Source organism: Pituophis catenifer, unplaced genomic scaffold (assembly GCF_029215685.1).
Source record: "Pituophis catenifer annectens isolate HBS135680 unplaced genomic scaffold, rPitCat1.0.hap2 SCAF_17, whole genome shotgun sequence".
Taxonomy (NCBI): Eukaryota; Metazoa; Chordata; class Lepidosauria; order Squamata; family Colubridae; genus Pituophis; species Pituophis catenifer.
In genome coordinates this window covers 353,610-381,045 of record NW_027256897.1, presented here as the reverse complement: position 1 = coordinate 381,045, position 27,436 = coordinate 353,610, and the positions used below count along the sequence as shown (strand labels likewise).

At 59.9% G+C, this 27,436-nt stretch overlaps 4 protein-coding genes across 6 annotated transcripts; 2 read left to right on the top strand and 2 right to left on the bottom strand.

Moving 5' to 3' along the window:
* Window positions 1-209: 209 nt before the first annotated feature.
* On the top strand, window positions 210-4,206 carry FBXW5 (F-box and WD repeat domain containing 5). 2 transcript variants are annotated; one of them, XM_070955846.1, is made up of 8 exons: window positions 210-461; window positions 646-803; window positions 934-1,108; window positions 1,300-1,448; window positions 1,534-1,990; window positions 2,266-2,413; window positions 2,945-3,157; window positions 3,354-4,206. In XM_070955846.1, exons 1-8 carry the CDS (start codon window positions 290-292, stop codon window positions 3,598-3,600), a joined length of 1,719 nt encoding a protein of 572 aa, XP_070811947.1. In that variant the 5' UTR covers window positions 210-289; the 3' UTR covers window positions 3,601-4,206. The 2 variants fall into 2 exon arrangements, with proteins under 2 accessions (XP_070811947.1, XP_070811948.1); XM_070955847.1 differs by lacking the exon at window positions 646-803.
* Window positions 4,207-4,446: 240 nt separating this feature from the next.
* On the bottom strand, window positions 4,447-12,030 carry TRAF2 (TNF receptor associated factor 2). 2 transcript variants are annotated; one of them, XM_070955848.1, is made up of 11 exons: window positions 11,986-12,030; window positions 10,716-10,936; window positions 9,859-9,937; window positions 9,266-9,364; window positions 7,421-7,582; window positions 7,070-7,144; window positions 6,724-6,798; window positions 6,220-6,579; window positions 5,852-6,029; window positions 5,540-5,688; window positions 4,447-5,318 (listed from the first exon to the last, which is right to left on the bottom strand). In XM_070955848.1, the coding sequence occupies exons 2-11, from the start codon at window positions 10,901-10,903 to the stop codon at window positions 5,100-5,102; spliced, it is 1,584 nt and encodes a 527-aa protein (XP_070811949.1). In that variant the 5' UTR covers window positions 10,904-10,936; window positions 11,986-12,030; the 3' UTR covers window positions 4,447-5,099. The 2 variants fall into 2 exon arrangements, with proteins under 2 accessions (XP_070811949.1, XP_070811950.1); XM_070955849.1 differs by lacking the exon at window positions 11,986-12,030 and adding an exon at window positions 11,490-11,805.
* Window positions 12,031-12,990: 960 nt separating this feature from the next.
* EDF1 (endothelial differentiation related factor 1) lies at window positions 12,991-14,655 on the top strand. The gene is made up of 5 exons (XM_070955679.1): window positions 12,991-13,174; window positions 13,648-13,699; window positions 13,835-13,995; window positions 14,091-14,184; window positions 14,381-14,655. Exons 1-5 carry the CDS (start codon window positions 13,097-13,099, stop codon window positions 14,440-14,442), a joined length of 447 nt encoding a protein of 148 aa, XP_070811780.1. The 5' UTR covers window positions 12,991-13,096; the 3' UTR covers window positions 14,443-14,655.
* A 727-nt stretch (window positions 14,656-15,382) lies between these two features.
* Window positions 15,383-27,414, bottom strand: MAMDC4 (MAM domain containing 4). Its single transcript, XM_070955684.1, has 29 exons — window positions 26,662-27,414; window positions 25,883-25,990; window positions 25,300-25,470; window positions 24,926-25,051; window positions 24,642-24,787; window positions 24,477-24,561; window positions 23,942-24,064; window positions 23,243-23,392; window positions 22,513-22,613; window positions 22,014-22,172; window positions 21,766-21,859; window positions 21,463-21,612; window positions 21,127-21,216; window positions 20,865-20,990; window positions 20,646-20,776; window positions 20,402-20,507; window positions 20,107-20,235; window positions 19,746-19,892; window positions 19,092-19,222; window positions 18,363-18,573; window positions 18,005-18,142; window positions 17,663-17,799; window positions 17,460-17,553; window positions 17,135-17,272; window positions 16,582-16,716; window positions 16,333-16,460; window positions 15,960-16,074; window positions 15,685-15,860; window positions 15,383-15,522 (listed from the first exon to the last, which is right to left on the bottom strand). Exons 1-29 carry the CDS (start codon window positions 26,711-26,713, stop codon window positions 15,475-15,477), a joined length of 3,645 nt encoding a protein of 1,214 aa, XP_070811785.1. The 5' UTR covers window positions 26,714-27,414; the 3' UTR covers window positions 15,383-15,474.
* Between the last annotated feature and the right edge of the window lie 22 nt (window positions 27,415-27,436).

Below are 27,436 nucleotides of genomic sequence, written 5' to 3'. Positions count from 1 at the left end.
ACTAAAAAGTTTCAAATAGCGCGCCCGAGCGCCCTCTGCCGACCGAGGAAGCGTGCTCCACTCCGGCCTCGATTCGTCGCGCCTGACCGAAGCAGAGCCGTTGGGAGGGAGGGAGGGAGGGGGGGCTTAGGGAAGCCGGAGAGCAGGATCGGCCACTCGGCTTCCGTTGGCGGAAGTGTCGTCGCTCGCCGGAAGGAAGTGCGCGGCCGTGAAGGGGCCGCTCTCGGCGGGAGGCTCCCTGGTAGGGGAGGCCCGGCGGCGGCGGTGGCGGCGGCGGCAGGATGCGGCCATGCTCCCCGACAGCCTCCTCGTCGAGATCTTCCGCCTCCTGCCCCCCTCGGACGTGGTGGCGGCGGGGCGGGTGTGCCGGCAGTGGCGCCGGGTGGCCCGGGACGAGGTCCTGTGGAAGGGGCTCTTCTACCGGCACTACGGCGTCGCCCGCCACGTCCACAGGCACCCAGGTCAGCCCCGGGCGGGGAGGGGAGGGGAGGGGAGGGGAGGGGAGGATGGGCGGATCCATCCACCCAGGCGCCGAAGGGACCCAAATCCCGGCCGGAGGGGGAGGGGGAGGGGGAGGGGAGGGGGGGGTCCCAGCGGGCGGGGTGGCCGCGCAGCCTCGGGAGCCGCTCTCCGTTTCCGCCGCAGCTGCCGCCTCCTGGTACGGAGAGTTCCAGCGGCTGTGCGAGGCCGTCCCGCGCGTGGAGGTGCAGCGCCTGCGGGAGCACGGAGAGCCCGTCCTCCACCTCAGCTTCGCCCACAGCGGCCGCCTCTTCGCCTCCTGCTCCAAGGACTGCACCGTCAAGGTCCGGCGGGGGAGGGAGGGAGGGAGGGAGGGGGGTCTTGCTCCGGTGGGAAAGGCCCGGCTGGGCTCTGCGCTCCGGTCTCGGCTTGGCGGCCCCCGACGGCCCCGTTCCTTCTCCTTTCTGGCTGCAGGTCTGGAACAACGATCTCCCGGTCTCCCTTCTGCATAGCACCAGCATGAAGAAATACAACTGGAGCTACACTCAGTTCTCCCAGTTCAACGCGGACGATTCCCTCCTCCTGGTCTCCGGGGTCTTTATGGGGCCCCGGACCTCCTCCTCGGGGGAGATTGCCGTCATCGGCCTGGGTGAGGAGGTTTGCGGGGCGCCCGCCGAGAGCTTGGAGAGAGCCCGGGCTCCCCCTAGAAGAGCCTGGACGGGGCAGAGGCAGAGCGGGGTAATCCCGTCCCTCCAAATCTGGTTCTGGCGGCTCAAGACGTCTCGCACCTCCTCCTGCACCTCTGGGCGGTCCCTTGAGCCCCTCCCGTTCTTCTTTTAGAGAACTTCGAACTCCTGTCCCGAGTCCGCAATAAGCCCTACGACGTTTTTGGCTGCTGGCTGAACGAGACCAACTTGATCTCCAGCAACCTGCACCGGATTGGGTACCTCACTTCCTGCTCCGTCTTATGGCTGAACAACGCCTTCCAGGTGAAGTGAGGCTGCGTCCCTGGGGTGACCTGGGGGTGGAGGGAGCCCCGGGCCTCCGTGGCTTGACTTGCCCCGTCATTCACAGGGCGTCGAGTCCGAGAACGTCAACGTGGTGAAACGGCTCTTCAAAATCCAGAACCTGAATGCCAGCACCATCCGGACAGTCATGGTCGTTGATTGCAGCCGCTACAGCTCTCCTGACGAGCTGCCGAGCCCTGGAGAGCAGGTGGGGGAGGGCCCCGCTCCTCCCCACAAGGAGAGCCACAGCCAGGAGGTGGAGGAGAGGCCCCAGCTGAGGGGTTTCCCGGCAGCCGAAGGGGAGGCAGGGACTGAAGATGGGCTGGACCGCTTCCTGAGTGACATCATGGCGGGACGCGTCCGGCCAATGATGACGGAGATGGAGATGGAGACGAAAGTGGCCCGACTCCTGGCCCGGAACCGAACGAAGCCCCCAGAGCCCAACCTGCTCTCCCTGCAGGGTGGAAACAAGAAATACCTGGTCTTCACCACCGGCTGCCTCACCTACTCACCACACCAGATTGGTAAGGGACTTGTGTGCTCTTTTCCTTGTGGAGGGGGGTGGAAGAAATGGCCGCTGAAGGGTCGTTGCACTTCTGCACAGGGGGATCGTGGAGCAGAGCCTGGGGATGAGCAACAGGGAGAGCCTTGCTGGAATATCTGGCTGCCTCCCATTGGAGGTCTGATGCTTGGCTAGGTCACCTGCCCTCTTGGTCTGACCGGAGGCGGTGAAAGAGGTTTGGTGCCACCCTGTGAGAGATGGGCAAGCTAGCAAGTTGCCTCTTCGCTTCACCTCTAGGAATTAAGCAGATCCTTCCCCACCAAATGACAACCGCAGGGCCTGTTCTGGGGGAAGAGAGGAATTCGGACAGATTTTTTGATTCGCTGGATCATGTCATTGATATTCACGGGCATATCATTGGCATGGGCCTCTCTCCAGACCACAGGTAGGGAAAGCTGCCAATGGTTGGGCATGGGATGGAGACCGGGTGGCACGATGCCTCAGCTCAGCGATGAAAGGTCTTGCGCCGGCTGGGGGGAATGGGGGACCACAACCACAAGCTCAGGGAAGAAGGGCTGGCTGTGTTTTTTTTTTTTTTTAATTTGATTTATATGCCGCCCTTCTCCGAAGACTCAGGGCGGCTTACAATGTGCTCAGCAATAGCCTTCATCCTTTTGCATATTTATACAAAGTCAGCTTATTGCCGCCACAACTGGGTCCTCATTTCACCTACCTTAGAAAGGATGGAAGGCTGAGTCAACCTTGAGCCTGGTGAGATTTGAACCTGCAGTAATTGCAGGCAGCTGTGTTAATAACAGGGTGCATTAAACCACTGTACTACCAAGGCTCTTTGTGTTGGGAGATTGCCAGGCGCCCAGCCAAGCAGGAGCCCTCTGCTGCCCAGCTCCCACCTCGCCCTCCACAAGGCCAGTGAGACTGCCCTGTCTCTCTCTCCCCCCTCCCCCCGACTCTCCAGGTACTTGTACGTCAACAGCCGCGCTTGGCCTGAGGGCTGCGTTGTCTCCGATCCTTTGCAGCCACCCCCCATCGCTGAGGAGATTGAGCTGCGCGTGGTGGACCTCAAGACCATGAAGGAGGCCAAGCGGGCTCTGCGGGCACACCGGGCCTACACGCCCAGCGAAGAGTTCAACTTCATTTTCCTTGATGTCAGCAGGGACTTTGTGGCCAGGTGAGCCTTGCCCTCCTTTCTCCTCTCTGTCCAGCGAAGGCTCCTTAGCAAGGGAGTTGATGGCTTCCAGATCCCGTTGCGCCTTTTTGAGGGCTAGTCCCTTGAGGCGTGGTGGTGGTGGTGTTCTCAGAGCTTCTCCTCCAGCTTTGTTCTATGGTCACCAACGTGTCTCCTCCTCCTCCCTCCCCCTGTGCAGTGGGGCCGAGGATCGCCACGGATACATCTGGGACCGGCACTACGACATCTGCTTGGCCAAATTGCAGCATGACGACGTGGTCAACTCGGTGGCTTTCAGCCCTGTGGAACAGGAGCTCCTCCTGACAGCCTGCGCGGACAACACCATCAAAGTGTGGCGCTCTCCCCGCACCGCTCGAGTCCTTCACGAGGAGAAGCCCAGACTTCGTAGACGCCTCTTCTCCTGGGCCACGAAGCAGGGAACGTGAGCTGGGCAGGGCTTGCTTCCTTGGGCCAGGAGGCCCGTCCCCTGCAAGCGACCCTGGCCCAGCCCACTCAGCTTCACAGATGCCCTGCTCGGGTGAGGCCTGGAAGAATCGCCATTCGAGGAACGGAGCCACAGGCTGGCATAGCTCTGTAGGATGCTGTCACCCTCTGATGTGGCTCCTGGGCTTTGAAAGGCCACGAAGGGAGCCAGGAGACCTGTGCTGGTCCTGCTTGAATTTCTGCTTGACGGGGAGGTAAGAGAAACATAGCTGGGCCCTGAACTGGATTCCCTTCGGTGCCTCTGCTCTCGTTGACCCAGGTGGCCCCCCTCTCCCCCCGAAGGATCTGGAGCTGCAGCCTGCCAGCCCCTGGGAAGGAGCACGGTCCCTGGCTTGGGGGAGTTGCCCACGTTCCCTGAGGAGGGGGAATTACAAGAGGCAGGCCAAGGCACGACTGGTGTTATTTCTTTTGTGAAGCAGAAAGAAACCTGTTTGTGCGTCTTTGAGGAGGGCTGGGCAGCTTCCACGCCCTGCCAACCTTGGCTACCTAGTGCAGCATGGCTTGGTCTTAATAAACTTTGCTTGAGTTGTTGCTCTTGCATTGAGCATATTTGGCATCTGCGAGTGCTCCCTTTTGTCCCCCTGGCGGCTACGAGAGAGGCCCTCTTCTGTGGCAGGCACGAGGCAGAAGATGGGTAGGGCATTGAGCGGGGCACCCTTGCTTCTGAGAAGACCCCTGTGGGGGATTGCTCTCCCGTGGGCTGTTCCTTCCTTGGAAAACCTTCCTTGGCTTGCTTTGGGAGGGGAGAGAACAGCAACCTGTCTCCCCAAAGATGAGCAAAACGGGGCTCGCCTCTATAATGCTTTATTCGGCTTTCTCAGGTGCCCAGGGAAGAGCATTTCAGCAGGACAACCAAAATCCCCTCTGATCGCCTCAACACTCCTGCCAGACCTTGTGTCTCCTCAGAGGAGCCCCCCCCTCCCCCACCAGTGAAGAAGAAGGGGGTGGGCCAATTTTCCAGGTCTCTCTTGCTGGGAACACTGGAGGAAGCCCCTCCCCAATGGCTCACCTCTGCTCATGAACCCTTCCGTCCCTTCTCAACCTCTGCTGGAGCGACTTTCCCGGCAATTGCCCAGGCCTCCCTGCCCAGAGAACTGAATCGGGTAGGGGGATTGCCTGGCAGAGGACACAGGCTGGCCAGGAGCAGCTCCGCTGTCAGCAGCCCCTAAAGGTCCCCTGCCAGACCTTCCTTTGGGTGCCCAGCCCCTCGGTCCCCTTTCTGGCCTAGGCCACCCCCTCCCAATCCGCCCACAGCAATCCCAGGCAAGGGAGGAGCCACAGAGGGAGCAGGAAAGGCCCCTCCTTCAGGGCCCACCAGGGCTTCCAAGCCGCTCCCCATGACCAGGGGGGCAGTCCAAGGCTAAAAGGTCCACCAGGCCCTTGTTGGCCAGGGGGCCGTCCAGGGCAGTCCCCGTGCTCCGAGACCCCAGTGGGCAAGGCGTTAAAGGCCCGTGAGGTCTACAATGGCTTTAATGAAGATGGTGTCTTCGCGCACGTAGGAGTTCTTGGACTCCATCTTGGCGAGGGGGCAGAAGAGGGGGCAGCCACTGGCAATGTTCATGTCGCTGATGGGCCGCTGGAAGGAGGAGGAGGCCACATCGGGCCGGAAGGCGTCAATGACGTGTTCGCGGTTATTCTGGTCCAGCAGCATCAGGGTGACCTACGGAGGAGACAGGAACCTGGCGGTAGCCTCCCTCATCTCTGGATCCCTTTTGGCCTCTGCCCTTGCAAAAACCCCAGGGGGGTCTGGGTCACTCACTGGGGCAGGAAAGGCTGCTCTGACTGGTCTTGTCTGAAGCTTCAGAAGCCAAGGACTCCCACCAGGTGTGCCCCTCCCTCCCTGCTGCAGGCCCAGCAGCCTTGTGGCCCCCAGGATCCTACCTTCTGGTTGAAAGGCCACCGCAGGAGGGAGTCATTGGGCCCTTTCATTACCACGAAGAAGAGAGACAGGTGGCTGCCACGCCCGGTGCCGTCCCCATTGAGGTAGATCCGCAGGCACATCTTGTAGCCGTACTTGCTGGTGTAGAAGGCTGGCCAAGCAGAGCAGAAGACAGTTGGGAGGAAGCAATTTCCTTTGGCTTGCCCTGCCCTGCCCCACCCGTTCTCTGGACTGCAGCCCCTGCGCCCCCCCCCACCCTACCCCTGGTCCACCCAAGATCAGAGCCTGGATGTTCCCAAGGTGGCTTTCCCCACCTGGGGAGAAGATGGCCGGAGAGCGCCCCGCGACTGCCTCCTGCCGCTTCCTGGCAAAGTCCGAAATCTTCCAGATGAAGATGCCATCGTAGGAGGCCGCTTCCATCTCCTGGATGGTGTGCTCCATCTCGGCCAGGGCCAGGTCCTTCAAGGCAATGCTTCTCTCCAGTTGCCGCACCTGGGCCAGGAAGGCATAACCGAGGCTCCCAACAGCTCTGCTGCCACCCAGAGCCTTGGGAGGGGTGCTCCGCATGAACCTAGGCCACCCAAAGTGACCCCTTCCCCTTCTACTTTGCCCAGGCCAGGAAGTGGGACCGAGACCCACTCTGAATGTCTCACCACCAGGGAGCCACCAACCCCAGTCCCACCTTAGTGCTGAGGGCCTCGATCTTCTCCTGGTCAAGCTGATGCTGGCGGCTGGCGGCTTCGGCCACGAGCGACACCTTCTCCACCTCCCGGTTCAGCACACAGACGATGTTCTCAAAAGTGACTGTCTTCCTCTCCAGGGCCTCGCATTTCCCCAGCAGTTCTAAAGAGCTGGGCAGCTCTGCCTCTGGAACCAGGGGCCTGCCCCCCGCCAGGATGCAGCCAGCCTCCGCCGAGAGGCGGTCCAGCAGGGGCTCCAGCTTGCTGGACGCAGAGCCCAAGCTCAGCACGAAACTCAGCAGCATGTAGAGGTGCTCGCCCAGGTGGCTCCTCTCGTGCTCGGGGAGCTTCTCGTTCTCCATCTGCGAAGAGCAGGAGAGTCAGGCGGGCCAAGAGGGCTCTTTGGGGGCCGCCAGGACACAGGGATGCTGTCCGAGCGGCTGAACGGGCTGCTCCAGAGTCAGCCTCCCTCCCACTCCCTGCTTTGAAGCCCAGCGCCACAATACCAGGTGGGTGCAGCCGACCGGCTGGAATCTGCAGGGGGCTCTGCATTTGCTGCAGGTCTTGACGTGCTCCAGAAACTGCGGAAGAGGAAAGCAGCTTCAAAAGGAGCGGGAGGAGCATCCCTTCACCCACCACATTTCTGTGTCATTTCTGCCCCATCTGACACCCGAGCGAGAGGTGACGGGGGCCCATCTCAAAAGCACCAGAGCATCCTCGGGTCCTCTTGCTGGTGGAGGGAGGCATTTGGGTAGGCCAAGGTCACTGCCCCGCCCCACCACAGGGGGTAGAAAGGTGGGCCACCCAAGGGGACCTTGTTGGGGTACTAATACTAAGGGCTTCACTGCTGACCTTCTCCCGGGGGATCATCTTCTTTCCGCAGCCCTCGCAGGCCAGGGGAAATTTGGGGCACACAGCCTCGTGGGCCTGGCAAAACAAAGCTGCAAGTTAGGCCACATTCTGCCCCCACCTCCCCTCCTCCAAGGACACTGCTGGCCTTCCACAGCTGGCACTCAGCGGCTAGGCTGCCCGGAAGGAAGGCAGAGCTCTACACTGCCTGGGAAACAGGGCACCGGAGTAATCAAAACCAAGGCCACACCTTCGTGCTCTGAATTGGGATGCTTTTAAGTGCTGCTGAAATAATACACCTGCCTTTTCAAAGGGCAGTTCTCAGGAATGGGGGTGGGGGAAACTGGCCCGTACCTTGCTTTCAGAGAAGTGGAAAAGAGCTTGGCAGTATTTGCAGCTGAGGCTCCTCTCGGGACACTCCTGCTCGGCGTGGTGCTCCTTCTCGCCTAGCCTGACCAGGCCGTGACACGCAGGACAGGCCACCAGCATGGCCGGGCAGCTCCCTTCGTGACAGCTCTGTGGCAGAAGGACTGGCATTTCAGCACGGCCAGCAGGCCAAAGGAAGGCCCTCGCCACCTGCGCCCCTCCAAGGCAGCTCAGGAAAGCAGGCTGCACTTGAAGGGAGCGGCCGTTGAGCCTGGAAACTCACCCCAAAAGGGGGGCACAAAAGCCCCATTGCGCTGACATTCTGCACCCCAAAAATGTCTGTAATCGATTTGATGGCTGTGGAGAGGATCTGTTCGAGGCCACCCAGCTTGTTCTTGCTGGGGCTCATTTATTTTCCAATTATCTTCATAATTTTTAATGGCCTTGACTGTTGTGTTTGCAAAATCAACACGGGGGGGGGGGCATCCAGGGGTGAGGCATGCCCCTTGCTCTGCTTCAGATAGGAACCCTGCAGATTGGGGGGGGGGGGCTGAAGCATGAAAGCTGCTATTGTGAAGAGGCAGGTGGTATTCTGTATATTCTGGCTGGGCTAAGGAAGAGCGGGGCCCCAACTGAGGGGAGTTGGGTGGCCTGCCTGGCTGAGATATCCCAGCCTCCCACTGAAATCAGAACTCTCCAGAGGGCCTGGAACCTGAATGGAGAAGGCTCCTCTCCTCCCAAGTCGGATCTTGGGACGGCCCTTCACAGAGAGGCAACTCCCTCCAGCTGAGCCAGCAAGCCACACATCTGGAAGCAGAGATGCAACTGAGACTCTTCTGGGCACCTTCTGAAGGCTCTGAAGGCCACTGGGAGGCCTCACGGTCTTTTCAAAGGGCTGCAAGTAGCAGGGAAGCACTTTCGCTTTCCAGAGCCAAAGCCTGCAGTGTCGCCCACCCAAAGAGAAAGTAAAAGCAGCGCCAGGAGGCAGCTGGCGGTCAAAGGTGGGAGGGGGGGCAGTTTCTCTTTGCTGGTGTCGGATGACAGGCAGGAGAAGCTGCCCGAGACCCGATCCAGAGCAGAGGCGCTTTTCTCTTGGCGCTGCCAGCAGGCCCCGTCTGTCCTCTGGGGTTGAATAACCAGCAAGTATTTTAGGGACTTTCCAGAGGGTGTCACTGTGCAGGCTTCCGCCAGGGACTTTCCAAGCTGGAAGCTCTGACATTCAAAGCACGCAGCCCAGCTGCAGACACAGCAAGACAGGCGCCTAATTGAGATTTAGTCTCCGGTTCTCCATGGGAAGCGGGGGCTGGAGAAGACTTTGCCCATCCACAGAGCTCCACTGGACCACGTGGCTCATGGCAGAGAGGCGGGGGGGGGGGTTACGAGGGGCCTCTTCAGGGAGAGGAAGTGGGCTTCAGTCTTTGACCAGAGAACTAACTCAGGCCCTTCCATCTCCCCCGCTCAGAGCATGGCGCAGTCTCCTTAGACCCAGGGTTCCCTGCTCTCCCTCCGCTCCATGAAGCCTCCATGCAGACTCTGGAACTGAGCACTGGGGGGAGGGAAGCGTCTGGACGTGTGGTGGGGGGGGGGGGGAAAGGGCCCTGCTTGGGGAGGACAAGCAGCAAAGCTGCGTTGAAGGCTCCCTGGCCCCCAACAGCACAGACCAGGCAAGAGAAGACTCACAGGGAGCAGGGGATGGTGCCACTACCCCACATACAGTTCTGACCAAAGGCCCCCACCCCCCAGGCAAGGGAGGGCCAATTCCCTGCCCTTTTCCACTGAGCCCCCTGCTCAAATACGGAAGGGCTGCTGAAGGCCCCCTCCTGGGATCTTTACCTCATATTCTTTTATGGAGCCTTTCCATGTGCAACCTTGGTGGGGACAGATGGCCGGGAGACTCTCCACTTCCCGCCGAGCTGCGTTATCTGGGAAAGCCTCAAAGGGACAAAAAGGGAAGGATTAAGTACAGAGATGCGAAGAAAAGACTGGCCGGGCAAATTTGCACCAACAGTTTGCCTGCAGGGTTGGCCAAGGAAGAACACGGGAGCGGCTGCTGATTCTGGCACAATCCGTGGCCAAACCAGCAAGCCAGCCCAACTGGAAAGTTTCGCTGGGAGAGGGCAAGGCAGGGGTACTCCCCCAACTGACTGGCTGAGCTGAAGCCCTTCCTGAACGGGACAGAGGAGGAAGAAGCGGCCCCTCTTCATGCCTGTCCCAGTTACTGGGAGGTTGTGACCGCAGCCCCTTGGAATGCCAAGAATTTGCAGTGAGGTGCCTCAAAGGGAAGCCTTCGGAAGAGAAACAGGGACGGGGAACTTCCCTTCGCCTTCACTTCAAGGGCCCCCATCTGACCCAGCCGACCTCGTCCACCCTCTGAGCTGCCTGGAAGGACAGCTGGACAAAACTCCTCTCGAGGGGGCTGCACTTACCACCCCTGGTTCCAAGATCGAGGCGCCTTCTTCGTACAACCCCTCTTGAAGGCAGGCTGCACACTTCTGGGGCCCTGAGCTGGCGGGGAAGAGGAAGACCGTGAGAACAACCACGAGACCCTCCCAAGTCAACTGGGCAGCCCATTCCCCAGCAAGACAAGCCACCTCAACTAGGAAAGGGGCTGCATTTTGCCCTGACATCATTCAGTGTCTCTCTGAGCGTGTGTAGTTGGGCTTGTTTGGCTCCAACTGATTGCACAGCTGCCGGCCACCCCCACAAGGGAGAATTGTTTCCAGGTCAGAATTGTTTATAGGGAAAGCCACCCTTCCTTTTCAGTCATGCCACTCTGACTGATCCTGAGGTGTGCAGCTGATGCCCTCCATATTACAACTCCTGAAGCAACAGGAATAATCCCCAAGCTGGCAGGTGTCAGATTGCCTATCCTGGGTATAATTAAGCAGATGCTCTCTTTTGCTGCAAAGGCTGACTTACTCCCTTTCTTTCTGCAGGGGGACAGAGGTGGAGAGTTAATGAAAAAGATGTAGCAGTTTCTTTCTGGGGTGAGAATTTGGTTCGGGACTAAGCAGGTGAAACTGCATGTGGGGCGATCCTAAGAGATCTTTCCCACCTTGGAAAACATCAAGGCCCAAAGCCGGAAGGGACTGCCGGCTGAGCTATCAGCCATGGGAGGAACCCGTTCCCCTCGGGCTCTTGGCAAGGTGTAAGGAATTTGGGGAGAGGGTGATCTTTGCCAGCATAAAGTTGGTCCTCAGGGGAGAGCGTTTGAAACCCAGCACGCTTTCTCCATCTGCAAAGGGTGTGTGAGTGAGATTCAAGCAAAGGGAGACAAAGGCACCTTAGGATCTTCTTCAAGCAAAAGGAGCAGTAGCGATGACCACACTGGGCTTGAAATGGCCGCCGCAAAATATTCCGGCACTCTGAACACAGGTACTTGCCCACCAGTTCAGTGCCCAGAATCTCCTTAGGGAAGCCTGGCTGGTTTACGTCCAAAGAGCCAGGAGGGGTTGCGTTGGCCGATGCCATGTGAACCAGCCTCTTTGCGTGGCCTTCACAACCCTGGAAGGAAGGAACAAGGGCCACAGTTCAGCTCCATGTTAAATACACCCAATTAACCCTCTGGTGTGGCTTTAGGGCCCCCGGCCCTGCTCCCAACTGGGCAATGGCTGGTTCCAAAGGGCCCCTGGCTGAATCTGCTAGGCTGCCATCCATCATCCACAGCAGCTTGTGAGCAGGTCCCCAGGTGGGCTGAGCCGGGGGGGGGGGATGGGTGGGAGGAGGGTCTGCCTTAGCCGAGTTGCCTTTGGAGCCAAAGGCCGCTTGGCTAAGGCAGCCCCACCCCTTTAAAGCTGTTGCCTCCCTCTGGGGCCCCTCACTCAAAACGGGCGGCGTCTCCTCTCCCGCCAAAGGGCTCCCCTTTCAGCCACCGAAGCCCCCAGCTTCTCTCCTCTCCAACCCTCCATCGGCCGCCTCCGCTGCCTGGTCGGACTGGAGGGCTCGGCCTGGCTGAAGCCTGCCTTGCCTTGCCTTCCCTCCGTCGCAAGCCCGTCTTTCGGCGGAGCAAAGCTGAGCCTCCGCTGCGCTGTCCGGGGCCGCCCCGGGAGAGACTCACCCCAAGGGAAGGGCGGGCGGCGGCTCAAACGCTCCGGGACAGCCGGCCTCCCACCTACCTACCGCCGGAGTCCGACCAGGCGGCGCCTTTCCGCGCTTTCACCGCCTCAGGAGCCCCAAAGGAGCCGCAGCCACCGGCGGGCCGGGGCGGCGCATCCAGGGGGGCCCGTCGGGGAACCGGCCGGCTGGGCGGAGGGGCTCCCCGGCCTCTCGGTCCCCGCCCACGCCGCCCCGCATCCGCAGCGGGCATCGCCGCCGGGCAGGGGGAGGAGCTCCCGCCTCTGGAAAGCCCCTGGAAGCCGCCGAGGGCCCCGAGCCACGTGCCGCCCCGCCGGGCCGAAGGGGAGCCAGTCAGCCCTCCCCCCTCCCCCACCGAGCCCCTGCGCGGGAAGCCCGGGTGTCTGTCGCGAGCGCCCGGGGAATTCCCCCGCCCCTCCCCCCGCGGAGAGTCCCGCTCTGCGACCGCGGCGACCGCTCCTCCCCCCCCCCCCACTCACCCGGAGCCGCGTCCGGCCACCCAAACGCCGACCGGAAGTTCCTGTAAGCTCCACCCACCGCTTCCGCCATTTGCCTTCGCCCGGGCGGCGCCGCCTCCGAAGCCCCGCCCTCGGGCCCCGCCCCCGGTTGCTATTGGCGCGGGGGCGTGGCCCCGGCGGAGCTGTCCGGCGCGCGGGAAGGCAGCCCCTGAGGTAGCTCCGCGTCCGTCGCCGAGGGTGGTGCCGGCGGCGGCGCCTCAAGCGAGTCGGCCGGACGCCTCGGGGCCGGGATCGGCTGCCTCCGATCGAAGCGCCTTCGTTTCGCCTTTCCCGTCCAGAGGAAGCTTCGTTGTTCGCGACGGTTCATCCGCTGCACCTTAAATCGCGGCTTTCTGAGGCCACCTGAGAGAAAAGAGCTGAGTTGCTGAGGAAGCCCTTGGCTCCCCTCATGGTACGCCGTCCTTGGTCGACCCCTGCAGGGAGGGGCGGAGGGCAGAGACGGTCCGGCGGGTTGGGAGGGGGGATGACAGGCGGCGCGTCATTCCGAAGAAGCGAAGCTTCCCTGGAAAATTGGATTCTCGCCTAAGATTAAGATATTGATCGGCCGGCCAGGCGCCTTTTGCGCATGCTCCTGAGAAGGAATCTGAGGACTGTCATCGCTTTCGGATTACTGTACCTCCCTCTGAAGAGGAGGGGAACCTCTTGTCGTTCCAGCCAATCATACGACAGGGCATCATGAAAGGCTGGATGTACAACCTACTACGAAGGGGTTTCTGGGAGAATTCCCAGGGACAGTCTTGCAGGAAACTCCCTTCTCTCAGCCAATCCTAGGACGGAGAGCCTTGATCGACAAAAGAGCTGATCTATTAAAGGACTTCAAAACAGAGGGTGTGGAGGCGTGACAGTTATTGTGACGTCGTGAGCCCCCATCGAGGGGAGGAGCCGGCCAATCTCGTTGAGGTTTCGGCCTTGAGTGGCAGCGGGACGGCCCAATGGGGGTGGCGCGCGTTCCGCCCTCGCGAGGTAAAGACGGGATGAGGGAGGGAACGGGGAGAGGGACGGCCTATTGCGGAGGTTGAGCAGCGAAGAGGCGGCGGCAGAAGCAGAAGCGGAGGCAGGAACCAGAAACGCCATGGCGGAGAGCGACTGGGACACGGTGACGGTGCTGCGCAAGAAGGGCCCCAGCGCGGCTCAAGCCAAATCGAAGCAGGTGAGGGTAGGCAGGAGCGCGCGTGCGCAGCCTCTTCAATCCCCGCCCATCTCCCGGTGGGAGGAGTGCCTGCGTAGAGCCCACGTCAATCGATCGGGAGGCACGCCCACCCAGCCCTTATTTGCATGGGCTCCGCTCGCGGGGTCTCCCGGGCCTTCCTCTCCGCCCCGATCGGGCGGGCTCGGCCCGCCCGGCTGCTTCAGGCTCGTGCTCGGCGGGAAGGCCCCCGCCGGAGTCGCTGCCGGCCCGGAACGGCATCCGCGGAGGGGCCGCGCCTCACCCTTCCCTCGTTCCGGGCCGGAGAGCAGCAGCCCGGGCCGCCGCGCTCGCAGGGCGCCCCCTGCCGGCCAAGAAAGAAAGGCCCCCTCCGGGGTGGGGGGCTCGGCTGGCCCGGAGCGTCCCCGAAGGCGCCCGGCGGAGGAAGCGGGGCGGGTCTCCTTCCACGGGCCGGTAACGCTCCCGTTGCTCTTCAGGCTGTGCTGGCGGCTCAGAGGAGAGGCGAAGACGTGGAGACCTCCAAAAAGTGTAGGTGTCGCCGGCGGGCGGGCCGAAGGCGCCCCCGTTAACGGAGCCGCTCCGGCGCCTTCCCGGGAGGGGGGCGGGCAGGCCGAGGCAAGGCCCCTTCCCCAACCGCCGCCGGCGCTGCTCCTTCCCCCGCAGGGGCCGCAGGGCAGAACAAGCAGCACTCGATCACCAAGAACACGGCCAAGCTGGACCGGGAGACCGAGGAGCTGCACCACGACCGGGTCCCGCTGGAGGTGGGCAAGGTGATCCAGCAGGGCCGGCAGAACAACGGGCTGACCCAGAAGGACCTGGCCACGGTAAGCGGCCGGCGGGGCGGAAGGGCCGGGCCTGGGTGAAGCCCCCCCACCCCGTCCCTTCTGCTCCGTGCAGCTGCCTGGCTCTCCCCCTGCAGAAAATCAACGAGAAGCCCCAGGTCATCGCAGACTACGAGTCCGGAAAGGCCATCCCCAACAACCAGGTGCTGGGCAAGATCGAGAGGGCCATCGGTGAGTGCGAGTCCCACCACACACCGCCTCTGCGTGGCCGAGTTGTGGCCCGAATGCCCGGCTTGACATCCGCACACAGCGCCACAAATTATGGTGCAGAAGCTCCCCAAGGCCTCTCACAGCCGACCGAGATCCCCCGCCTCACCAGGCTGCTGCAGGTGCCCGTCCCCGACTGAGTCTCTCTGCTCTTTTCCAGGCCTTAAGCTCCGAGGGCGGGACATCGGCAGGCCCCTCGAAAAGGCTCCCAAAGGGAAGTGATGACAAAGCCTCGAAATCAGTTTGCCCCGACTGATCTCGCCTGGCCATTCGCTCTTCTGGCGTGGCCAGGGCATCTCTGCCAGGCTGAAACCTCCAAACTCTCAACCCTATTGTGAATCAACGGACTTCTCTCAGCCGACATTCCTGCCTTCCTTTTTCAAAGTATCCAAATCCTAATAAAGCATCTGAATCTGCCAGGGGCAAGAAAGAAAAGTTGTCCTTGTCTTTGGGGCTTTTAAAGTGCCCAGGGCCGTTTGGAATGGGGTGGGGATGCAAGAAACAAGGCCAGCTCCCCTGGCTTGGTTTCAGTGGGGAGGGGGCCACGATGGTGGAAAGCGGTCCATGGTTGCTTTAGTGCCCTTCGCAGCAGCTGCTTTTATCGAGGCTTTCAACCGCCTGCGTCTGTCTTGCATTTGGAGTTGTTGGGGTGGGGGGGGCTCTCACACACACACACTCGCTAGCCTCTTTCCAGCAGAGGATCGTGTCGAGGGAAGTACCTTATTTGGGGGTGCCGATCAAGGCTTTTGGGGGAGGGGGCTGCTTGTGGCCCTTGAACGCAAGGGTTATCTGAGTAAAGAGTCCTTGGATGGCAGCAAGTTCACACAAGAGATTAAACCAGTGTTCCTGTGCCTGGCACTCGTGTTGGGAGTGGGTTTATTTTAATTTCCTTATGTGGTGTGTTGAAATGCTTTCTGAGCAGCCATAGATGGGATGTTCCAACCAGTAGTGGGTTTCCATTTAGTTTGCTACCGGTTTGCTTGCGCACACGATGCTTCTGCACATGCACAGAAGTGTCTGGTCGGGTGGGCGGAGCCTCCCGCTGCCCCTGCTCCCAGTTCACGCGAACTGGGGCAAACCCGTAGCAACCCACCACTGGCTCCAACCTTGGTGATTGCCTGCCTATCTCTGGTCAAGAAAAGAGACTGATTCAAACCGTGTCTCAAGGATGCCCCCTTTATTGGAGTCGCTCCAGTTGCCTCTCCAAAGCAACAGAGGCCAATGCAAGACGAGACAGGGAAGGCAGGGGCCGGCCTAGGACGTTGCTGGGTCAGGAGCCATCTGGGGCAGGATGATCCTGTCCTGGAAGCCAAAGGCAGAGACGGGCTGGTCTTAGCTGGCAACCAAGAGATTGGTTGGTCTGCTTGGACGGTCAAAAGGAAGTTCCCACCCAGCCACCCATCCCAGTTAAAAGTAGCCTGGCTGGAGAGCAGAGGGCCACGTGCCCCCCCCCCCAGCCCTTACGTCTCGAAAGGCAATGTTGTCAAAACCCTGCCCGTTGCCGTCCTCCTCCACCATCCTTTCCTGACTGCCTCTCCTCTTCCACAGGCAACAGGCGGTTGCGATCAGCAGCAAGAGGACGGGGTTCACCACGCCAGCCACTATAGCAATGGTCGATACTGGGAGAGGGCTGCTGCTCTCTGCCAAGGCAAAAAGTAATGGGGAGAGCCTCTTCCAACCAGCTCAGGGTGGCTCCCGCAGGGATCAGCCCACAGCTGTGACTTTGCAGAGGGCCTGACCTTCCGTTTGGTCTGCCTGGGGAGAGGCACAGTCCGGCCCAGCTGCGTAGTGGAGATCGTCCAGCGCAATCACCCCTGAGCTCGCCCAGCCTCCGCTGCTGGCCTCCAGGATAATCTGAAGGGAAGAGAGCTGCACTCAGGCTCAGAAGGACATGGGAGGTGTGGGATTCATGGAGGGTCTAAGAGACCCACCAAAAGACTGCATCCAACGCCGTGATGTGGGGTGCAATGAAGCCCCTAATTCGGAAGAGGCAGTGTGAGGGTTATGGCAAAGGGAGGCAGATGCCTGGGGCTTAACGGCCAGATCTCCAAACCTGCCGTTGCCAGCTGCCTCTTCCTTCGGGTCCAGGGAGGGAGGCTGAATTCAGAATACCTGGAACTCCACGGGGCTGGTCACCAGGAGCGTTCGGTTCATCCAAGTCCAGCTCTGATGGCCTCTGGCGCTCCAGATCACCCTTTCCCCCTGTGCCCCAGTCAGCCTCACTGTGAGCTCTGCAGGAGCTGGCAATGCGGGGGGGAGGGGGGGTGTCAGCATAGAGACCCAAGCTTTAATAATGCCACTTCTCCAGCAGGATGCCCCATCTCAGGTGGGGGGGGGAGGGGGACCCCTCGCCTGACTTACAGCTGTGGCCAAGGAAGTCCATGTGGTAGTGGAACCGCAGGCAGGAGCCCGTAGTGGATGCCAGGGGCTCGCTTGCCAGGCGTGCAGTGCTCTTTCCCAAGCTCAGCACTGCCAGGTCAACGTAGGCATAGTGACCTACAAAGAAAAAGCTGAACGGCAGGAAGGAAAGACGCGCCAGGCCTCCTCCTGCAGAGTTGGTCCAGAGAGAGCGTGACCTTCATTGTGGCCCTGCGCACGAGGAGGGTGAGCGCTCCAGAGCATGCAGGGGTTCGCCAGATCTATGAGCTACTTAGGGCTTTTCTGGGGGAATTTAAGCCACTAAACGGAGCAAGTCCAGGACTTCAGTTTCCTTCTGTCTATTAATAACTCGTGAATTAAGGACAATCGGAGCCCCAAACACAGGCAGGGCTAATCAATTTCCAGGAGGAGCCACCAACTCCTCCTACTCACAGCCCCTTTGCTGGTTCAGCGAGTATTCAGGAGGCGTCTGTGGGGCAGATGCCTCCTGGCAGCCCAAGCTCCTCTCGTGCAACCCCAGGGACCGAGCGCTAACCTGCATTGGTGCCGAGGGTGTGGTCCTCCTTGGGAGATGGGGAGCGCAACGTGGTGGCTGCTTCCTTCCAGTCCCAGCTGTACCAGTCTCCGTGAGGCTTGCTCCAGCCACAGGGGCCTGACTCAAAGTCACAAGAGGCTGGGCCAAAAGGACCCCTTGGTTACCTTTGACCATGGCTCCCCACAACAACTTTTCCAAGTGGAAAGGAGACATGCTCTGGCCTGGTATGCTTCCAGGTGGCGTCTCCTCCCACTGTGCCCATAACATTCCTTTTTCTTTCTAAAAGAGGGGAAATGGGAGCAGGCGAGACTCAAGCTGCCCCCACCTGGTTCAGAGCAGCCGCCTTCCTTCACAAAGATGTCATCGAGGGCGATGTAAGAGGCCGGCTCTCCACCAGCGCCCGTCACTGCGAAGGCCACCTGTTCACGGAAGACACAGATGGCGTAAGAGGCTCATGGCCAGCCAGCTCAGACTGTTTCCAGGCGAGCCAGATGTTCAGCTGAGGTTCAGAAAGGCCACCGTGCCCACCTGCCATCTCCCGTGGACCTTTGCCACAAAGCTGCCGTACCGCCAGGCTGCCCCCTGTGTCAGATCCGGGCTGAGCATCCCTGTCTCTGCTCCCTCTCCCTTCTCCTCTTCCTCCTTCGCATAAGCAGTCAAGGATCCTATGGGAAGCAACCAACAGAGCAGAAGAGTCTAGAGCCCGAATGCTGCAACTGCCCTCTGCTGTGTCTCTGGGGAAGGGCAATGCCAGTGTTACTTGGGGGGAGGCAGGAAGCGAGTTGAGGTCTTAGACCTCTTGGCATCAGGCTCTTGCAGCACGCACGCCCCAAACCACCAAAAGTGCAGATGGCACCACTGCCTGCTCACCTGGCTCACTGCCGCTTTGGTAGTACCAAAAGGAGACACAGTGGGTGCGGAGCAGAGAAGGGAAGGCGCGAGAGCGCAGGATGGCCACCTGCCCCAAAGGGAGATTGTCTGCACCAGTCTGCAGGATCATGTAATGCCCTGTGGGGGGGACGGTAAATTGCCGAAATAAAATCTCCAAGGGTGGTACCTGCTATGAATAAAGCATATACTACCTGCCTTCCTGAGCCAGGCCATCATTTGGCCCCACATCTGGCATGCCTCATTTGCAGGAGCCCCAAAGCGTTTCTCAGGTCTCCCTGCAGGGCTTCTTAGTCTTGCCCTCCCCAGGGACAAAAAGGGGGACCCTGCTGCCTGCTACCTCTCGGCTCGCCCATGGTGTGATCCACAGGAGGGCCCCAGCCTCTGGTGCCATTCTGCCGCTGCCACGCCTGCTGCTTGGGGACCGAGAAGCCGCATTCGCCGGCCTCGAAGGAGCAGTGCCTCTGGGCCGGGCAGGCCCCGGGGGTCACCGTGAGGTCATCCAAAGCTATGCTCCCCAGGAAGCCGTCCCGAAGAGCCTCAAAGATCACCTGCAGGACAGGTGGCAAAAGCGGCTTCAGAGCTAGAACTATTGACTCCCTTGTGCAGACCCAAGTTTCTAGCCCTCGGGGCATAAAGAAAAATTGATGCCCACTGGGATCTGGGAATCCAAGGAAGACTTTCAAGGGTGCAGGGAAATCTATTCTAATCCAGGGAAGAAACCTATCCAGATGGATCTAACCAGTCCGAATTCTACTCTGCTTCCTTCTTCCTCAATACAGAAAGGGGGTTATTTATTTTGAGGCTGAAGGGAGGACACAGAGGATGCCCCGGAAGCTGGCTGGTGCCAATCCAATCCAAAACTGGAGCTGGACTAGGGCAGGCTGTCCTAACCTGCCCGACCCCATCCTAAAGGGACACAGCGGTGTGAGCAGCTGCCTGGCTGACAAGGAGAAGCCGCATCAGCCTAACTCCTCCAAGGAGCATCTTTCCAGATGTTCCCGAGGTCAGCACCGTGCTCTGTGTTTCCTTCACGCAAAGGGGAGGGTTAGGGTTAGGGTCTCTTTACCTGGTAATCCTGACCAGGCTTGGGGGAAATGGAGGAGGATGCTTGATGCCAAACAGCCCCGTGGCTCCCCCTCCTGGTCCAAAGCACCTGCTCCGATTCTCCAGCTGCCTTCACTTTCAGGGCCAGGGTCCCTGCAAGACCAAATTCTCCGTGTGTGCGTCTGTGTTGGGCGTGTAAACATTCTGAAGGGGGCCAACCTGGACGTATCACGCCACACACAGCTGTTCTTTCATGCCGGAGAAATCGTTTAGGATGCCGTCTTCACTCATGGAGGGCTCGCTGGGAGATCACGGAGCCTCCGATCAGAGAAGATCACTCACCCCAGCAGATGGCGGGAAGATTTAAGCACTTCCCGGACAACTGCAGCACAGCTGAGAAAGGCGGCAGGATCCAGAGTGAGGGCCTTCCTTCTTTGGGCAGCCCTCGGTCACCTATGAGCCTTCTTCACAAGACGGAGCGAAGGCTGCTAAAATGGGAGGGGAGGGGGCCGCTCTGCCCACCTGCAGGATTCTCCTTTAACATGGGGCTAGAACAGCCTGACTGCCATCTGACACTCATACACATCCACCTGCCTGCCCCTCCACCCCTAACCGGCCTCCTCTGTGGAGGGTGGGCAAGAGGCAGCAGCTCCTGCAGGGGAGTCTGAAGGCTTACCAATCTGGGGGCCATCCATGCGATACCAGAAGGAAAGGCAGGAGGCCTCGACAGCAGCAGAAGCAGCCGCCACCTGGGGAGCAGAAACGAGCCGGGCGCGCCAGCCTGGGTTCCAGGCTCCACCAGGATCCGCAAACAGGAAAGAGCCTGTTGAAGAAGAGAGGGGAACTGCGAAGGGCTCTGTGACTGCCTCCCGTGACTGCCTGATCACCTGTTCTTGGCAGGAGCGGAGTCTTCTGAGGCTTCTGGATGGACCTCCGAGCCCGCCGGGCGGGGCTTCAAAGTCAGCCCCCCACGTCAGGCTGGGCTCTGGCCCAGAAAACCCCATGCCAGCCAGACTACGGCTTCTCTGCAGCTCTACCTGTGCCTGTGGTGTGGTCCACGGCCCCTCTTCGACTTTTGCTCAGCCTCCATTCAAAGCCATCGTTCTGCTCCACATACCAGCTGCACCAGCCGATCTCAAAATTGCAGGACAGCCCTGCCTGGGGGGCTGGGGGAGAAGAAGCAGCCAGGCTATTGCTGGGGATCTTTCCCAGATCAGCCAGTCGACAGAGGAGGCAAAGAATGCAAACACCCCACCCCCACCCCCACCCCGTCATTCTCCTCAAAGCCTGCAGCACAAGGTTTCTTCTCTATAAACCGAGAAGGCCGGGTACCTGACGCTGGGGCTTCGGGGCTGCAGTTCACAAAGGAGATATTGCTGACGGCAAGTGGCAGGGTCCCCCAGGAGCCATCGAGATCAGCCCTGGCAAGCAGCTCAAGCTGAGGAAAGAGAAACAGGCTTCCCCTGCAGCTCTCCGCTTCTTCCTTCCTCTCAGTGCAGCTGCACCCCAAGTGGCAGCCTCCCCTCGGCCTTCATCTCAGGCCGCACCTGGAAAGAACTGGAGACAGCCCTCCTACCTGGAAGGGCCTCTTCCTTGCGCCCAGAGGCACTGTGGCCGTTGCCCAGGAAGTGGTCCCATTGCTCCGGGCAAACCAAGCCCACCAGCGGGTGCCCAGGCTCCCATCGGCAATGGCAAGGGCGAGGAAGCCTGCAGGATGGGGAGGAGAGAAGCAGGTGGTGGCTTCAGTGCCGGGCAGCATTAGGCTGTGCCAAGGGGACAAAGGCAGCACCCATACCTTCTGGACCAGTGGTGAAGTCCATCTGCAGCACACAGCCTAAACCCGAAGGGCCCAACACCGGAGTAGCAGCCCGTGCCATGGAGAACATCTGCCCAGGGCCCTCCTGCAGTCTGAAAGCCGGCCCTGAAGAGGAGGAAAAGAACAATGGTGGGCCCCGGGTCAACCAAAAGACGGCTACAACCCCCTCCTCCTCTCCTCCATGGCATGGCCCCAGTCCCACTTCTAACCTGACAGGGCCATGTTCCTGCGACCCTCTTACCCACAGGACTGAGCCTGCTGGTGGTCCATCGCAGGTGGCCCACGCTGATGTCCATCCAGCCACCGGAGCCCTTGGCAAAATCGGTCCCTCCTAGTGGGGAAGGGATCAAGATCTGCATCTCAAGGGGCAGACATTAACTGACAGGCCACACAGCTCGACGCAACGCTGCTCTTCAGGAGCTGGTGGGGGAAGCGGCTCAGGGATCCCCATTGGGAAGGCCGTGCCTCCTCCTGGCCTTGCCATTTCAAAGAATCCCTGCACAACGAGCCAAGTGCTTTTTTCAAAACCCCACCCAAGCGGGAAGGGAAAGGGCTCCTCCGCTCTCCGGGGCCTTACCACACTGCTGCTCATCAGAGGCGTCGTCACACTCAGCCTTGAAGTTACAGAGCATCTGGAGGTGGAGGCATCGCTTACCCTGGTCACAGGTGAACTGCCCCTTGGGGCAAGGGCCGGAGTGCTCCAGCACGGGAGGAGTCGGGAACTGGGCTGAAAAGGACCAAATACCAAGACCTCAGTGCAAGACAGGTCCAGTAAAGCAGGCGTTTCAAGAGCCCCCCCCCCCACATCTCCCTTGGTCAGGCAGTTTGTGAGGACGGCTTCAACCGTTACTCAGCCGGCCATCCTACTTCTCCTACTCACTGTCCCGCACCGTCCTGCAGCCAGGAGACAGATGAAGGTCGTCTAGAGCGATGCTCCCTTCCTGCCCACTTCCAATCCTGCCCTCGATGACAATCTGGGAGAAAAATCGATCGATGCAGGGCAATACAGGGGCAGGGGCAGAACTGGAGCCTGGGGCCACCAGCGACCTCCCAGTGCACTGCCCGTGTCAGCCTGCTCCACCTGGGAGCTTCGAGCACCTGGCACTAGGGCCTCCAGGCTTCGTCTACCTTGAACGTCTTTGTGTCTGCGAAATCCACTTTCTCCCGGAACCAGTAATTGCCCAGGTCTCCCGTGCGGCTCCAGACGAGCTGCAAAGCTTCCGCCGTCTGGCTGTAGATGTTAAGGCTGTTGCTGTTTGAGCCATGCAGGTGGAGGTAGAGGACCAGCTGGGAAGAAAGCCAGCCAAAGCCACTGGGTGGGAGGGAGGGACACCCCAGCCTCCATTTCCTCTCCTGCCGTGGATTCAAGCAGCCCCGGGCGGGGGGGGGGGGGGGGGGAGGGGGTTGGGGCGACCAAGGCTTCTGCTCTCTGGGAAGCCACAGAGAGGTTTCTTTCTTACCCACCCTTCTGGGGAAGACCCCCAGAGTCAGAGCGGGATTCAAGACAGAGAGTCAAAGGGACTGCTCCGACCACAAGCAGAAGGGAAACCTCCAAGACCCTCCGTAACAGAAGAACAGTGCAGCCAGCCTGTCCAGCTGTGGCCTGAGGGACGGTCAGGCGACTCACGTAGCAGGACTGGTTGGCATCCGGGGCCAGCATTGGGCTGCTCAGCCAAGCTCTTCCCTCGTCCAGCTCCGGCTTCTGGGTCTCGACATACGCGAAGTAGCCTGCAATGAATGGAGCAAGCAGTGCAGGGATGCCGGCTGGACTTCTCCTCCTGCAGGCCACGCCTGGCTCAAAGCCTTGGAAACATTAACTCTGCCCGCAGAGGCCTGGGCCTTTGGGTGACCCTAGCAGATCTTTTCCCCTCCAGGAGGACGGCTAATCCAGAGCAGAGTGGTCTACCTTGACCGGGACACGGAGCCAGGGGACAAAAGGGCTCCAAGCACAGAAGCCAGCAAGAGGGGCTGGAGGGGCTCTTCCCCTTCGGGAGCCCCCTCCCAAGGACCCGCCAGAGCCACAGGCTTCTCTCAGGGCAGCCGAGAGCAGTGGCAGCAAAGGGGCAGAAAGCAGCGGGGCCTGCCTGACTTTACCGCTTGGACTTTTATTGCCTCACTGATCTGCCATGATTGAGTAAAAATACAAATTCCCTCAAGGCAGAAAGCAGCCAGGGGAAAAAAATGGGAGGGAGGGTGTTTCTCCTGGAATAAGCTCAAAGTCTTGTGCTCTAAGGGTAGCAGAGACCCTAAAAAGTCCAGAGGCGCCTCCTGCAGCCAAAGCCATTCTGAACCGCGGCTGCATTCTCAGACAAACACGGACAGCCATTACTGCTTCCTTGCTACCTGTCTAAACTCACCTTCCCGGCTGTTAGTGCTGTGATCCCGCGAGGGCCCGGCAGGCGGAGAGGCCAGGTGGAGGCTCGAGTTCCTTAGCCAGGGAAGAGTCATGTTGGGGTCCACCGTCCACTGGCACCAGTCATCCTCAAAGGAACACACTGTGAAGGTGGCTACGGGGACGAGAGAGATACACACACTGGCCCTTCTCAGACCATGGACCGACCTAACTACAGACAGCCTGCCTGGGGGAAAAAACCCCTGGCTTTCGAGAGTGAAACCCCAAAGCTAATCAGCTCAGCCTGGAGTAGGGCAAGGGCCACAGAGGAGAAGCTCTCTGGAACCCAAGGCTGTTCCAGAGAAGGGGCACCCCAGCCAGCCTCTTCCTGGCAAGCCTGCCAGCTACTCAGTTGAGTGCAATTGGGCTGGCCAGAGTGGGCAAGAGGAAAGAGGCTTGCAGGTTGCCTTAAAGGTCCCTTAAGAGAAGCCACAAGCCTCTGCTCTCAACGTGATCTACAAGATCACATTCAGGTTCCTCGCTCAAGAACCACAAGGGGGACAGCAGGAGCCCGGTGCTTTCCTCCCCAGCCACCTCAGGATCCTGCGCTGTCATCTGAAGAGCTGCAGATCCGGCTTCAGGATGAGGCTCCCTCCCAGCATTTCTGGGCCTCCAAGACCAAACAGATGGGAGCCTGCCCCCCTTCCCCACCCCCAGTGCTCACCACATTTAGCCTCGTCTTCATCCTCACCAGCCCTGCAATCTGCGGTGCCGTCACACACCCGGTCTGTGGCGATGCAGCCGCCCTGCTGGCAGTGGAAGGCCTTTGAGCCACACGTCTGGGGAGCTAGGAGAGACGGGGAAAGGAGCCAGGTGGGGCAAAAGATCAGGCGGAGGCCTCTGCGCAAAGGAAGTAGCCAAGCCCAACTGTGGGGGCTTCCGGCAAGGGTCTGTCCCTTTAGGCTGCATTCACCCTGCTTCGTTCATAAGCAAATTCTCTCTTGGGGACTGGCTGCAGCGATCCATTGTCTGCCTGCCTGCCTGCCTGCCTCTCCTACCACTAGATGTTCTGCAACACAAGTCCTCCCATCATCCCCAGCCTGCACGGCCTGTGGGCAAGCAAAGGAGTAGCTTGCAAATCACAGAGACAGCATCCCACGGGGCCTCCTTGGAGGGGCCTTTATAGGAAACGGAGATTGCAGAGAAGTTCAGGAAGAAATAAAGGAAGGCGCCCTCTCCCCCCCCCCCCCCCGCTTTACGTGGGAAGCCGCAATTCCTGAATTCCACATCGTCCAGCGCCAGCTGTGCTGCGGAGGAGAAGGCCTGGGTGGAGGAGAAGGTGACCTGGCAGGAGGGAAAGACTCCAGGTGAGGCTGGGGAGCTCCCGTCGGTTGGAGGCGCGGCTGGGCTTGGATGCCAGGTACCTGGAAACTGCCCGGGATGTGACCGGTGTAGGCCACCAACTCCTGCCAGGAGTAGGTGCCACCTGGAGGGCTTTGCCATAGGCAGACGGTGCGACTTCCCTGGATCAGCTCCAAGGTCAGGAGCGGCTGCTGAGTCTCGTTAAGACCTGGGTTCAAAAGAGCATCTCCGTGAAATGGCAGAGCTCCTTCAGCCAGGGGAAGAGACAGGAGGCTTCATCTCAATCTAGGAGCATATGGGGGGGATCATGCAAGGCATTGGCCCTGCTGGTTCTCTGTCAGCCTACCTGACCCCCACAGGAGATACCAAGCTCGGATCTCGCAGGCAGCAGCTGCTCCTCTCAACAGGGGGGACCGCAGCCGGGCCGTGGCCGCAGGCTTTACTCTCTGCTTTGTAGCCGCCATGTACCAGCCTGCAATGGAGGCGTTTAGAGGAAAAGCGGTTCTCACACAGTGCCCATTGCTCATCTTGGGGTGAGACGAGCCCCCAAAAGGCAAGAGGAAAAATGGGATGCAGATGCCCTCAGCACAGGGCACCTCCCTGGGACTGCTTCAACTCCAGGCCTTCCAGGTGAGGAGGACTTCTCCCCCCCCCCAGAAGAGCCTCACCAAGGATCTCCAGCTCCTGTGCCCCTCCCCTCCCCCCGGCAGAACCAGTTACCGAAATCCGTGCCCAGCGTGTGGTCGAAAGGAGGCTCCAGCCCCCATGTGGAGATGCTGGCTTGGGCTGGGTCCCACCGGTAGGCTGAGTTGCTGATGTCCTCCCAGCCACACGTGGTGCCTTCGAAGCTGCAGGTGAAGGGAGCCCCCAGAGCCGACGCCTTCTGATAGCCTGGATGGAGGGGAAGAGCCAGCAGTCCACCCCCTCCCCAAGGAGCGTCTCCTGGTCCTGCCCACAGGGGGCTAGCCAGGAAGGGCCAGTGGACCCTGGGGCTCCAAAGGAGCAGCTGTGGGGAGGGCGGGGGCTTGGGGCCTCCTTTCTTGGGGTCTGAACAGTGACTTCAGGCTCCAACAATTCAAGGACAGGATTTAATCGCCAGGAATTGTCTGGAACTGATCCTGTTCACAAGCCTTTTGGCACGGGAATCCATTCCAAGACGGTCAGGTATGTGCTGGGACAGGCAGAGAAGAATGGCGAGAAACCCTTCTGCTTCTGCTTTCGAAAGAGAGCAGTTACTGCCATCTTCTTTGCTGCAATTTTGCCTTAAATTCATCCCGAAGGAACAGAAAGTTGATCAACTCACCACACTGGTTTTCATCTGAACAATCCCAGCAGTCACACACAAAATCACACACATTTGGACTCCCACATCGGTTGACAAACACAGCCTGGACATAAAACGGAGGCCCAACTAAGAGACAAAGAAAGAAACCCCAAATGGGTGGCTCCCAGAGACCATCTACTGGTCCTCCTGCTTCTCCATGGCTCAAGGCAGCAAGAGCGCCACGGAATCGATTCAGCCAAGAGAGAGCCCAAGCCTTCTCTGAGAACGGGACATGAACCAGGTTGGTTAAGACACAGGCTTCCACCCGTTGAGACCCCAGGGGCAAATGAGGGCTGCTAACGACCCCATTTAGGGAATTTGCATCCTAGAGTTCACAGCTCTGCTCGGACCTGAATGCAGAAAGTAGAGAACTGAATGTTCAGAGTAAATCAGTTCTCAGGATTGGAGATAAACCTCCAACTCTCTCCTGAAACCTACAAAGGTGTCAATGGACAGAGTTTAGAGGAAAATGGCAGCACACGGAGAAGCCGCGAGAATGTTTATTATCTACAAGTAGCCACTTTTCTTGCATCTTAAACAAACACAAGCCCAGCCCAAAGGGCACATTTCAAAACACAGGAAAGGCTTTGAACTTTCCAGCAGACATAAAATGGCCCCAGAAGGAGCAGGTGTTCAGGCTGGCCGCCTCCTTCCTTCCTTTGGTTCCCCCAAACCAAAGCTCAGTTGTTCCCCCTCTCAGATTCAGGATCTTTCCATGCAGCCCTAGCAACAGGCTGACTTCCTCCTCTGAAACTCACCCATCGGCATCTGCAGGAGCAGGAAGGACAGCAGCCCCCAGGACCCCGGCATCCTGGGCCTGCCCAGCAGCAAGATCAAGCAGCAGGAACGAGGAGGAGGAAAGCTGCTCCAGCAACTATGTGCCTGGACTTCAACCTCCCTGATCACCTTGCTTTCGAGACACGCGGCAGGGGCCGAGGAGGAGGGAAGCACGGCCACACCAGGCACAGGGTGTGGACTGGCCACAAGGAGGGGGACACGAGCAGGATGCCCACACCCATCTTCAGTGGGGAGAGGGTCCCAACGGCCTGGACGTGTTCTTGGAGCAATAAAAGCAGAGAACGACAGCTGCAGGCCACTCTACCCAGCAAGCCAATGCCCTTGTGCCCCAGCGCCACCAAGTCTCGGCTTCCTTTCCTTCTTACGGGCAAAGGCGTTTGATCACTGACTGCTTCTACCAGTCTTTTGTTTTAATAAGGCAGAGGAGGGACATCTAACATCGGGCCCTTTCTGGTCTAACTTCAGCTCTGGCTTGGTTGCTGCCTACCCCAGGATTGAGGCCAGCGTCTCTGGTGAATTCCTGGCTGGAACAGGAGCTCTGGGCAACATTGGAGGGCTGAGAATGGGCTGCTGGGAGACTCTTCCTCAGCCCACAGGCCTCCTCCAGCCTCTTGCTGCCCTTGGGATCTCTAACCTTTCTGCAAGGCTGCCTGGGAAGCGGTCTATTTTTTTATTGTATGCCATAGATAGAGCTGCTATTAACGGCAAGACAGTTGTTCGGACGGAAAAGAATGA